This window comes from Pundamilia nyererei, unplaced genomic scaffold (genome assembly GCF_000239375.1).
Source record: "Pundamilia nyererei isolate P.nyererei 1_Seehausen unplaced genomic scaffold, PunNye1.0 scaffold00346, whole genome shotgun sequence".
NCBI classification, from domain to species: Eukaryota; Metazoa; Chordata; class Actinopteri; order Cichliformes; family Cichlidae; genus Pundamilia; species Pundamilia nyererei.
Window position 1 is genome coordinate 279,906 of NW_005187747.1, and position 11,161 is coordinate 291,066.

At 46.9% G+C, this 11,161-nt stretch overlaps 1 protein-coding gene across 2 annotated transcripts in view; it reads left to right on the forward strand.

Annotated features, from left to right (window-relative positions):
* Positions 1–1,400: 1,400 nt before the first annotated feature.
* The window catches only part of ptk6b (PTK6 protein tyrosine kinase 6b), an 18,542-nt gene continuing 8,781 nt past the window's right edge, over positions 1,401–11,161 (forward strand). For both annotated transcript variants that reach the window (XM_013915677.1, XM_005752139.1), the window contains exons 1-4: positions 1,401–1,987; positions 9,257–9,378; positions 9,831–9,991; positions 10,120–10,285. In XM_013915677.1, coding sequence (XP_013771131.1) covers positions 1,581–1,987; positions 9,257–9,378; positions 9,831–9,991; positions 10,120–10,285 — 856 coding nt within the window. In that variant the 5' untranslated portion in view covers positions 1,401–1,580. The remainder of the gene's footprint in view (positions 1,988–9,256; positions 9,379–9,830; positions 9,992–10,119; positions 10,286–11,161) is intronic.

Consider the following 11,161-nt stretch of genomic DNA (forward strand, 5'->3'; position numbering starts at 1 on the left):
GGTTAGAGATATTTTGTATGTTGTTTTTGTTTAATAAATCCGCCTTTTGGATTATTCCCTGATGTGCCTGAGTTCTGTTATTTAGTGTCACTTTGAAAGGACACACATCCAGCATTGACATATAATTGTTCTTTCAATTTTTGATAAAGATTACAGTGAATTGAGATGTAACTTGGCCCACAGGTACGGTAGGACGCCCAGAGTAAGAACGTGTTGAAAGTTGGACATCAACTATTATGGATGATTTTTAATGAATTTTTGAAATTTCCATAATTGTAGTGTATTGGCTGTATTGAATTGAATATAAGTTTCCTTTAATTTCTGAGGAATTCTACAGTAAATCTGGATGAAACCTGGCACACAGGTACAGTAGGTGTCCCGGAGGAGGGATGTGTTGAAAGTTGGACAGCAACTACTCAGGATGACTTTTAATGAATTTCTGACATTTCCATAATTGTATTGACTGTATTGGGCTGTTTCATTGTAATTTGTGTGCGCGCATGTGCGTGCGACTGTTCGCGCGCGCACGTGCGCGCGGGTATGGGCTTTCAATCGGCACATAAAGCGAAAAGGCGCTACCGTAAAGACTGGTGTAAAAGCGCAAGGAAATTTATGCGGCGGATAAGAGGCGGCTGGCTTGACCGCGGCTCACAAATGACGGCTCACTTTACCGCGGTACAGAGAGGTGGGGAACGCTGCAAAGCTTGGCTCTGTGTAGATTCCCTCTACTGCAGGTACAGCTGATACAGACGCGGCAGCGTGGGGAGGAATAAGACACATGATGTTGGAGCAGAGACTGAAGAGAATATGATATCAACAGGACGCATCATCCCCCTGCCCTGTTCAGGTTTGAAGTCATCTCAACATTTTGGAGCCTGAATCTGATAGTTGGGATTATAGTGATGACACGGAGGAAAATGTCAAAATAGCAGAAGCAGCGAGCAAAAAGCTGCTTCAACGGCAATAAAACGTTTTCCTTTGATCAGCGAGAAGACTAATAATCATCTTCTACATTTTAATGCAAAGTAAATAAATGTGGTTCTTTACATTTTGGGATAGTTGCCTTGTTTCCTCTTTGTTTGAATCGAGATCTGGAATAATGTGGGCCTGAACTGGCACCAACAAATGTGTTCTGCTGTAACCCGCGAGCTGAGCGCTGATGTGTCGACACCTGTCACTGAAGTAAAACGTCACCACGTCCTGTCCTGCGGTTGGAATGGAGGCGGAGTCAACTGGTTCCGCTGACACCTGCCTACCTGTAAAACCCCAGTGCGTGTGTGTGTGTGTGTGTGTGTGTGTGTGTGTGTGTGTGTGTGTGTGAGAGAGAGAGAGAGAGAGAGAGAGAGAGCGCGCACGAACAGATTGATGACACCCTCTGGGGGCGGGGCTCCCGTGGTTTCTGTAACTAAAGGAAGTCCCTCCGTGGGCTCGCCCAGTACAGTTTCACCGCACCGCTCCCTGCGCAGGCATTCCCGACATTCTCCGCGCTCCCTGCTCTGCACCTGTCGGACAGGTGTGGCGGGTTGACTGAGCCGAGCTGCGGAGACACACAGCGCGCGCGGAGCCGTTCATGGTCACCTATGGGTGAGTGTCTGCGCAGAGCGTGCCCCTGCCTGCAGTCACTGTGGGAGAGGATCCTCACGGGCAAGAAGGCTCCTCAGCCAGCGGGAGCAGGAGGTGAAGAAGAGGATGGAGGAGGACGGAGAGGGACCTGCAGCGACGGGGAGCAGCCCCAGGCCCCGACGCCGCCCCCGAAGCCCCCGAAGGAGACCGCCTCCGAGGGTAGCTGCATCTACACAGCCATGTGGCCCTTCGAGTCCCGGCACCAGGAGGAGCTGTCCTTCCAGGAGGGAGACCTGTTCAGGGTGGTCAGCCGCAGCGGAGACTGGTGGACGGCGCGGAAGATCGACCGCAACGGGCACGTCGTGGCGCAGGGCATCGTCCCCAACAACTACCTGGCGAGGGCAGAGTCCATCAACGTGCAGCCGTGAGTGCAGCTTCCTCTGACGGCTCCCAGAGAGCAGCTCTGACCTCGGAGCTCCGAGGGCCATCCCGGTGTCCGCGATAGACAGAAGCACGTGAGCGGCGTGTCTGTAGTAGAGCAGGTGTTTAGAGGGAGCAGGACATTTCCAGGATCGTTTCGGGGGTAACACACCTGATCCAGCCCCGAGTGTAGACAGCTCAGGTGTCTCATCTGTGAGCCTCTCCTGTCCAACTCAGAGTTTACACTCAAACCCAACAGGAGCAAGGCTTCAGCACAAAGTGCGGCAGTAAAATCATCCATGATTTGATTTAATGCTGCAGCTGCAGGGGATTTAATGACCTCCACACTGGGGCACCTTTATTTACACAGCATCATATGATTCATCATAAAGTCAGTACAACAGGAAGACACTCAAGCTTCTAAATGTTTACACTGGAAATGTGACGCAGTGCAGCAGAGTGGTATTTCAAGAATGCACAAGTACATTCAGTGTATACCTTGAAAACGTGTCACAGTAATTTCCTATTAATATGTCACTGAACAGGTAAAGGTGTTGACAGGAAAGCTAGAAGATTTCCAGCTTAAAGGCAGAAATTCATTCACATTCAGAATCACGTTTTTTATTATGTTCACGAGGCTGCTGTGCCTCCAGCTGCAGATGCATAAATCAGGATGTGTACACTGAAAAAAGGCGGCTGGCCAGCTCGTGGATTTATGTAAGCATCGTGTATTTAACACAAGTGCCTCATGCTTTAACGTTAAGTGTAACTATATAGTGTAGAAACTACATAATATGCAGAGCTAGATTAACTTGTTCATATCATGTTTGAGTGAAGTCAATAATATCGCAATATGAAATCCCGCGACACCGGGATTTCAGTCTCGCGCGCTTTGGTTTGAGGAAGACGTCCGCCTCAGTCAAGTCGAGTAGCCGCCTCTACTTTTTTTGGTTTACCGAAAAAAGGACATTGGGTGGTTGTTACATTAGAAAAGACTAACTTGTAATTTGAACACAAAAATTTCATGTTTCTTGAACGTAATTGAATCACGTAGGATCTGTACGAAATTCAACAACTTAATTTATTCTTGTTGAGATGACCTGATACAATCTAGTAAGAGTGGTTCGTTGCTGGACTCATGAAATTCGCAAAATCACATGAGATGTCAAACTGCAGGAAACTCACTGGAGTTATAAGAGGCAGACAACTACACACCCACCACGTGTTTGCTGCTTACTGTGGTTTAACCTGTCAAGGGCAAAAACGTAAAGAAAATTCTGCATCAAGCCTTGAAATCATAGCTTTCCTACTTTTGATGAGCCTGCATTGGTGGCATGGTGCTTAGTGCTGCTGTCTCCCAGTAAGAAGGTCCTGGTTCAAACCCACAATCTGGCACAAATGGTTGTTTGTCTCTATGTGATAGACTGGTGAGCTGTCCGGGCTGTACCCTGCCCTGTAGCTATCACTTCAGGGTTATTACCAGCCCCCCTGCGACCAGGATAAAGACCAGGATGGTAGTTGTTGTAGATCCATTCACTTTTTATGGTAACCAGACTCTAGACTTTGTTGAACATTATGTAATATGAAGACAACGTGTAGTATTTAAGTGACCAACTAGTACTGGGTTAAAAGTTATTGAATAGTGTTGAAATAAAATGACATTGTGGAGGATTAAAATATTCCAAGAGCTCAATTTACTCCATCTAAACATGTTTCAATCGCCTTTTATGAACACAAAATTGATTGAATATGAATAAGTTGTGTTGATTTAACTTGTTTGTTTGTTTGCGTGCGACCAATGTCCACTATTGAATCAAGTAAATCCAACATGGCCTTTCTTTCAGTGTAACACCTTTATTATCAGCCAGAGTCCACACTGTCCACCTACCTGCCAGGAACTCGCAGCACTGTAAACGCTTCCTTTAACCTTTATCACACATTTATCCTTTATCGCATTAGTAAAACTGAGGTAAGCAGTGAAGCAGAGCGCTGTAAAAAGACACTTTGGGAGTCAAACGGTTGTTTTCTACTGCAGTGAAGTGTGCATGTGCGTCCTGTTTACAGCTCTGCCTAAAAGTGGAAGTTTCTGTAAGTTCTGCTTTCCTGTCACTTCTGTGAAAAGATGCAGGCAGTCAGCATGGGGGGTTAAACAGCAGCCCCGCTAATCAGACGCTTTAGGTCACCGGTGTCCTCGAGGGCCGCAGTCCTGAAACTTTTCCATGTGTCCCTGTTGCAGCACACCTGGATACAATTAGTAGGTCATTAGCCCGACTCTACAGAACTGCATGCTGAGGTGCAGTTCAGCCACTTCATTCATGTTACAGCAGCTCATGACTGACCGAACACGGTGCAATAAAAGTACTTTTTTACAAACACTTATATTTAAATTTACTTGAGTAGGGTTCGGGGTTGCCACCTCGGCATGCAGTCAGGTTCCATAGAGTCTTGGTAATGACCTACTAATTGTATCCAGGTGTGTTGCAGCAGGGACACATGAGCTGTGTCCCAAAACGTCGGCTGCGTCCTTCGAAGGGCCGGCCTTCGCGGTCTATGTGGGCCGGGTCCTTCGAAGACCGAGAAGGCCGGAAGTGTGAGGCTGTGAAATGGGACGGTCCAGCCTTCAGATCTGCGTCACCGCTGCGTGGGTGGAGTTTAATAAACTCGCCGTCTGCTCCTTGCTGTCTAAAATATAACAGGACACTGGAGGAAACTCTCGACCGTCTCACACTTCTGTTTAATCAGTTTTCTGTTTGACGTTTATTCAGCTGTGTGAAACTCCCGGAGGAACCCACCCGATGGATTAATAAAGTTTTATTTAATCTAATAACTTTGATCTCAGCCAAACCGATTTACTCTGGAACAAACAAAACACTGAAAAAAGGCGAACAATTACATTTTTAAGTTCTCCGAGTGACTTATATCATGTTTAACCTGAGTAGCGACAGAGCGGGGGTCTGAAAACGATGAAGCCGGGAGTCCGCTGCTCTCGCCAGCTGGAGTGACCATTGAACCCCCCGGCTTGCTATCAAGCGGGTGGGTAACAGACGTCTCCAAAGACGTCGGCGCACACTTTTGCAAATATGCGATGTCTTGATAAACTGAGCAGATATTTGATGTTTACACAGCTACTTTCTCCCCTTAATATATGTTAAAAGTTTATTTTGTGGCCAGAAAGATTAATGAGAATAATTTTAAAACTCAGTAGCAGCCGCCATTGTTGGAAACTGGAATTGGCTGGTCTGTGCTATGAATTCTGGGATATGGTGGGCCACGAAGGACACACCTGACCCATCCTTCAAATTCAGGGAAAAGGAGGACGCATTTGAAGGAGTCGACGCATTTGAAGGAGTCGACGACTTGGGACAGCCTTCGTCGCCTGGCTTTGACGTAATCGGCCTTCAAATGCGGCCTCCGGAGGATGCAGCCGACGTGTTGGGACAGCTATGGAAAAGCTTCAGGACAGCGGCCCTCGAGGACTGGATTTTGACAGCTCTGCTTTAGATGAAAAAATGAACAGTTCACATTATGAAGGTTAAATGTTATTAATGCTCAGCTTTTTAACATTTGATATGAATATTTGGATGCTGTTTATCATGTTTTTGACCTTTTAAAAAACACAAAAACTGAAGCTTCAAAAGCTGCAATTCCTGTAACGTCCAGCAGGGGCTCCAGCGAGTCTCTCATGTTAACACTTTGCAGCAGAAACAAACATGTTTGCAGCCTGATGCACAAACTTGTTGGTCCCTGGAGATATTTTGTTCTTCGAGTTTGCATTAATGAGGCGTGGCCTCATTGACTGACAGGTGGAGGTGACACAGGCGGCTGTAGCTGTTAGCTGTCTGCTAGGCTTTTAGTCGGACCTCTGAGTTATTAATGACATCATGTGACCAGTATTATGGCTGCTGTGAGGTTACAGTACTAACAGCACATCCAAGAAGGCGGAGCTCCAAGTTTGCAGAGTGAAATTCTAGTATTTTGATTGGATGTTATGGATCAGCAGGTGTCTGAGTGATGCTCCCATAGAGTCTGTGCTGCCCCAGATAGCATCAGCTGATAACCTAGCGCTCCACCCACTCATCCAAACGTGTTCACCTTTGGAAATGGACTGAGACTTCAAAATGTGAACGTATAAACAAGTTACATCCATCTTCCATTTACAGTGTGATAAAACCCCAGCGAGCTGCTCGTCTTTATAACGTCGCACTTTGTGCTGCTCGTTTATTTTTGTGGTTGCGGCAGCTTTATTGATCCTGACTGAGCCGTACGCTGTGAGCACCATGAGAAATGTCACAGCTTTACATCACACCAGCCCGTGTTTGTGTTTCAGCTGTGATGCAAACTGGGACGCACACACCGACGGTCAGCTCACCACTTCTCGTTTTGCCGTTCTCACTCACAGTTTATTGCTTCAGCAGAATGGGAAGTGTGCAAAGTGTGGCTATTCCCGTATGTCACCAGCTGCTCCGTTTAATTATAGAGCTTCTCTGCTCTCCCAATAAACCCTCAGTACTGACTTTACCATCACTATATCCTGCAAGGGCACAAAGCAAAGATGTGCGACCTTCAAAACCTGAAACTGTCACACGGCTCTCAGATTAAATAATGTTTCACAGCCAAAGCTTAGAGCCGTGAGGTCAAACAGCATGCAGTCCAAACCAGAGTGTGAAAGGAACACAACACGTGGACATGAATAGATAATTTTGTTTAAAGCATGAACGGCATGTGTACAAATTTAGGTTATCATTCCTCGGCAAAGCCTTCCAGCTCGCAGCTGAGCAGCATATTTTCACTCATGTGGTTTATTTGGTTTTTCCTAGCAGAGCTGCAGCCAAACATCAGTTTCATTATTGATTCATGTCCTGGTTATTTTAATCAGACTCAGAACAAATCAAATAAAAAATGTCTCGCTTGAATCTCGGAAAGTTTCGGTCCAAACCTAAAGGCCGATTCTCACCTCAGAAAGTACTGTTCGCTTTTCTGGCTGACTGAACAGAAAGCAGAGGCCATTCAAACTGGATTAGCTTTGGCTCAGATCCATTAAAGGTTCCAGTAAATGATCGTGGTGAACTCTTTCCCAACACTGAGAAACTGGAAGAAGCTAAATGGAATGCAGCCAGTGGCAAAATGTTTAGAAATCAAATCCTAGCTGATATCAAACACTGTTCAATGTGAGGGCCCGTCAGTGGCCCAGGCAGCTGTTACACGATCAGCAATCATCCTTCTGCTGGAGTGTCTGTGCAGCTCAAACGCAGGCTCTGTCACATGACCCTGCTGTATGCTCTGTATGTTGTCCAGCAGCTCAGGGAGCAGTGTGTACACCGTATACCCGTGGGTCGGTAAAGCTCACCTGGACATGATAGAATAGAATAATCCTTTAATTGTCCCACAAGTGGAAATTTGGTTGCAAAAAAAACACATACAAACAGGACAGGACACCGGTATTTACCAAAGCAGAGTACTGCACAGTTATTAAGATTAAATTACAGATAAGTGGCAAACCCAGGTTGTAGTGTGCAAACAGAGCAGGATACTGAACGATGTTTAAATAGTTAAGAATATCTAGAATCATTAGAAGAGTGCAGATTGTGTGATTGTACCTGTGCATTAAAAAGTAGACATGTAACTTCCAAAAAGTTGGCGTATATAAACTGAGAAAAGTAATGTGCAAGTTGTAACAGTAGAAGTTGTTTGGTTGGTGGAAATTGCAGCGCTGACGTAAACATCTGTGTTTGCTGGGAGCAGTTTTGATTGACGATGCTATCGAGCTCAAAGTTACAGTTAGCTGGCTAACGCCCTCATGCTAGCTGTAGAAAGTTAATGTCAGTTACTCGCCTTAGACCGGGCAGCGTTCGATAAGTGGAGAGTCCTCTTCACACACTGAGGTTAATTATGGAGTTCCACAGGGTTCAGTGCTAGGACCGGTTCGGTTTACTAGAGCTGCCACGATTAGTCGACTATCAAAATTTAATTTAATAGTCGACGCGTCGTTTGACGCTTTGTAAGATCCTGAAAGACGCAGGAATAAGCAGTAAGATTTAAGAGTGTAAGACTGAAACAGAAGATGGCAGCACTGCATGTACAAGGACCAGCTGCCATTAAACACTGAAGAAGAAGGAGCTGTCTCCAGTATCGTCCGGTCTCAGACGAGCACGGTCGTTTTATTTTGTAAAGCTGTTTACTTTAAGAACACGGGGTGCTGTTGGAGGAGGTGCTCAGTCTCTACAATCCAGCTCATAGCGATGCCTCTTTAAGACCACCGAACTCTACGTTACAACCCAAACATAGTTTTACTCAAACTCTGTTTTCCTGAATCTTTCGAATAATAAGAAGGTAATAATAAACACCAGGGTCCGGTCCAAACAGTAAACTGACACACCTCATCTCAAGTGTTTACATCCTGCAGGAGTTTAAAATTTATTGTTGTGTAAATTTTTAACTCAGTCAAGTGAGAAACTAAGGCCACCTCTCCACGCCCACAGCATGAAGCAGAGGTTTCTGCAGTGTGCAGGTCTGAAACATTCAGGTGTGTTAACACAACAGTCTTCACAGGAGTAGGTTAAAGGTTAAAGGGCATGACAACACAGTTGGAAACAAACTGAATGACTGTAGCTGTTTGGAAGTGCTGCAGGAGCACGGCTTAGGTTTGTAAAGCTGCATCTGTACAAAGGAGGAACCCAAACACCTCCTCGGCGGACCGTGGACTCCTCTGTACCACTGTGTGCTGGAGTCAGTGTGAGGCCGTCTGTCCCACAGCCTGGACCAAACTGGCTCATCAGCAGGACAACGATCCAAGCGCAGCAGCAAATCTCCAACTGAACGGCTGCGACGGTCCGAAGTGCAGAGCTCAGAGAGCTGTGCATGAACGAATGCTGCAGACCTCAATGAGCTGAAACAGGAGTGTCTTTGTCTGCACTCTTTATTACCACAGACTCAAATCTGCAACCGTAAAAATGAAAAGATGCAAATGATGCAAACAAAGCCGTCGGAAACTGTTGTCACTGTGGTTGGACGTGGACGGTAGTTCTGACTGTTTACTTCTGTTCATTGTTATGGTCGCAGATTTGAACCTGTGACGACAGACTGCAGAGGAATCATGCATCCTCTCCTCTTTAAAGACATGTTTTAATTGACTGAGCTTTCAGCCTCAGGTCACTGCCGCAGGTTTAATGAGAGCCCAATGTTAGCTAGCATCTGTCCGTGCTGTACAACATCAGGCGGAAGGTTTGAACCTGCACAGCAAGCTCCTGATAATTATCTTTCTGTCTCGATCCAGATGGTTTTATGGGAAGCTGAGCCGCTTTGAGGCCCAAAATCACCTGATGGCCCCAGGAAACGAAGAGGGAGCCTTCCTCGTCCGACAAAGCGAGAAAGACGACATCGGATACGTCCTGTCAGGTAAGTGGACAGGGAGGGCCTTCACAAGCACGAGGAGGGGCTACAGAAAACCCCAACGGAGGCTCTAACGAATCCTCCTCATGTCAGCACTGAGATGATGCAGTGAACATGTGCTCCAAAGGTGGATACTGTCGACAGGTAACAGGTTGAATCAGCCAATAAAAACCAGGCCTAGCAGAGACAGCGTTAAACGGGCTGTGATTTTGACACTTTTTCACCTGAGCCAGGTGAGTCTCTGGGTTCATCAGGGAGCTGATTGGTTAATCGTTTCTGCAGCCGGCGCTGCAGTGTTCATTATAACTGAGATTATCACTGAGAGCTGTGCTTTTTCCACTGATGTTTAGTTTGTTTTCTGAGGTCATGACAGCAGAAATAAAAAATAACCGTAGCAATAAAAATGAGGTCTCGTGTCCTGTTGAGACTCGTCTCTGAATCCGTCCGTCTTCCTGTAGTGCGATCCGGCAGCCGCGTGAAGCACTTCAAGATCCACCAAGGAGATGATGGTTTCCACATCGAGCCCAAGCATCATTTCAGCTCGCTGATCGACGTGGTCGACTTTTACTGCGCCAACAGCCTCAACACCACCGGCCAGCTGGGCAAGCCCTGCAAGAAGGTGAGTCTTCATACCGCCATCATTTATTCGCTCCTCTTGTGTCTGTGACGGGGCCGCTGGTAGGGAGCAGCCTTTAGTTTTGCATGGATGTGAATGTCTGAGGTGCACGCTTCTGTTTCCTCCATCAGAAAAGGCCAGAAACCCAGGATTTGAACCACTTCACGGTGGACGAGTGGGAGCTCCCGAAGGAGGAGTTCACGCTGGAGGAGGAGCTGGGCAGCGGCTTCTTTGCTGATGTTTACCGCGGCCGCTGGAAAAACCACATCAGCGTCGCCATCAAGATCCTGAAAAGCGGTATTTTATTTTCTGCTGCTCACAAACACAAGTCTGCTCAAATGCTTTCACGCCGTCATTAGCCCCGCCCCCGCCATTCATTCAGTGCTGTAACATGACTGAAAACATTAAACACGGCTGTGGAAACACTGAGGACAGCACGCTGACCCTCATGCAGACAGCACATTACAAACGAAACACACGGTGAAGAATTTTATTTCTGTCATGAGGAAGTGAGAGTTTTCCTTCCTCCGGAAACAGCAGCACCTCCGGCCAATAAGACATCATAAGGATGGAGAGAAACTCAAAGACAAATGTGAACACATGCTGAACGATGCCTCTGATGCTTTCACAGACACACAAGTTGGTTTTGTTTTTTGTCCATCCAACAACCCAAAACCCACAGAAAATTACACTCAGGTGGACAGAAAAGACAAAAAAGTCATCAAATAGTCTGCAGCTCCAGAAATGCGTCTTCTTCCAGCTGCAGATGCCTCCCTCGATGTGATTGGACCACAGGCCCGGTCTCATTCCTGGGCATCGGATAAATGTGCGTCACGCCGCAGTCGGAGCCTCTGAACCTGCAGGGTTACCGTAGTGCCCGCATCTCACCTGCAAGGCCAAGAGTAACAATGTAGTGTGGCCAAAATAGGAAGAAAATGGGAAAGGGCCCCAGCGTGGAAACTCACCCGGCGTGTGAATAATGGCATCGTACAGGCTGAAAGAGACGGAATTACATGCTGCCGCAATAAAAACGTGTCACCTGACTTTAAACGTGATCCGAAGGTCAGCCTGATCAGCTCAACGCGGGGCGCAAGGACACCCGACGCAGGTTTACACGTGAGGGCATGAGCGCGGGAGCAGGAGCGCGGGAGCAGGAGCAGGAGCAGGAGCGCG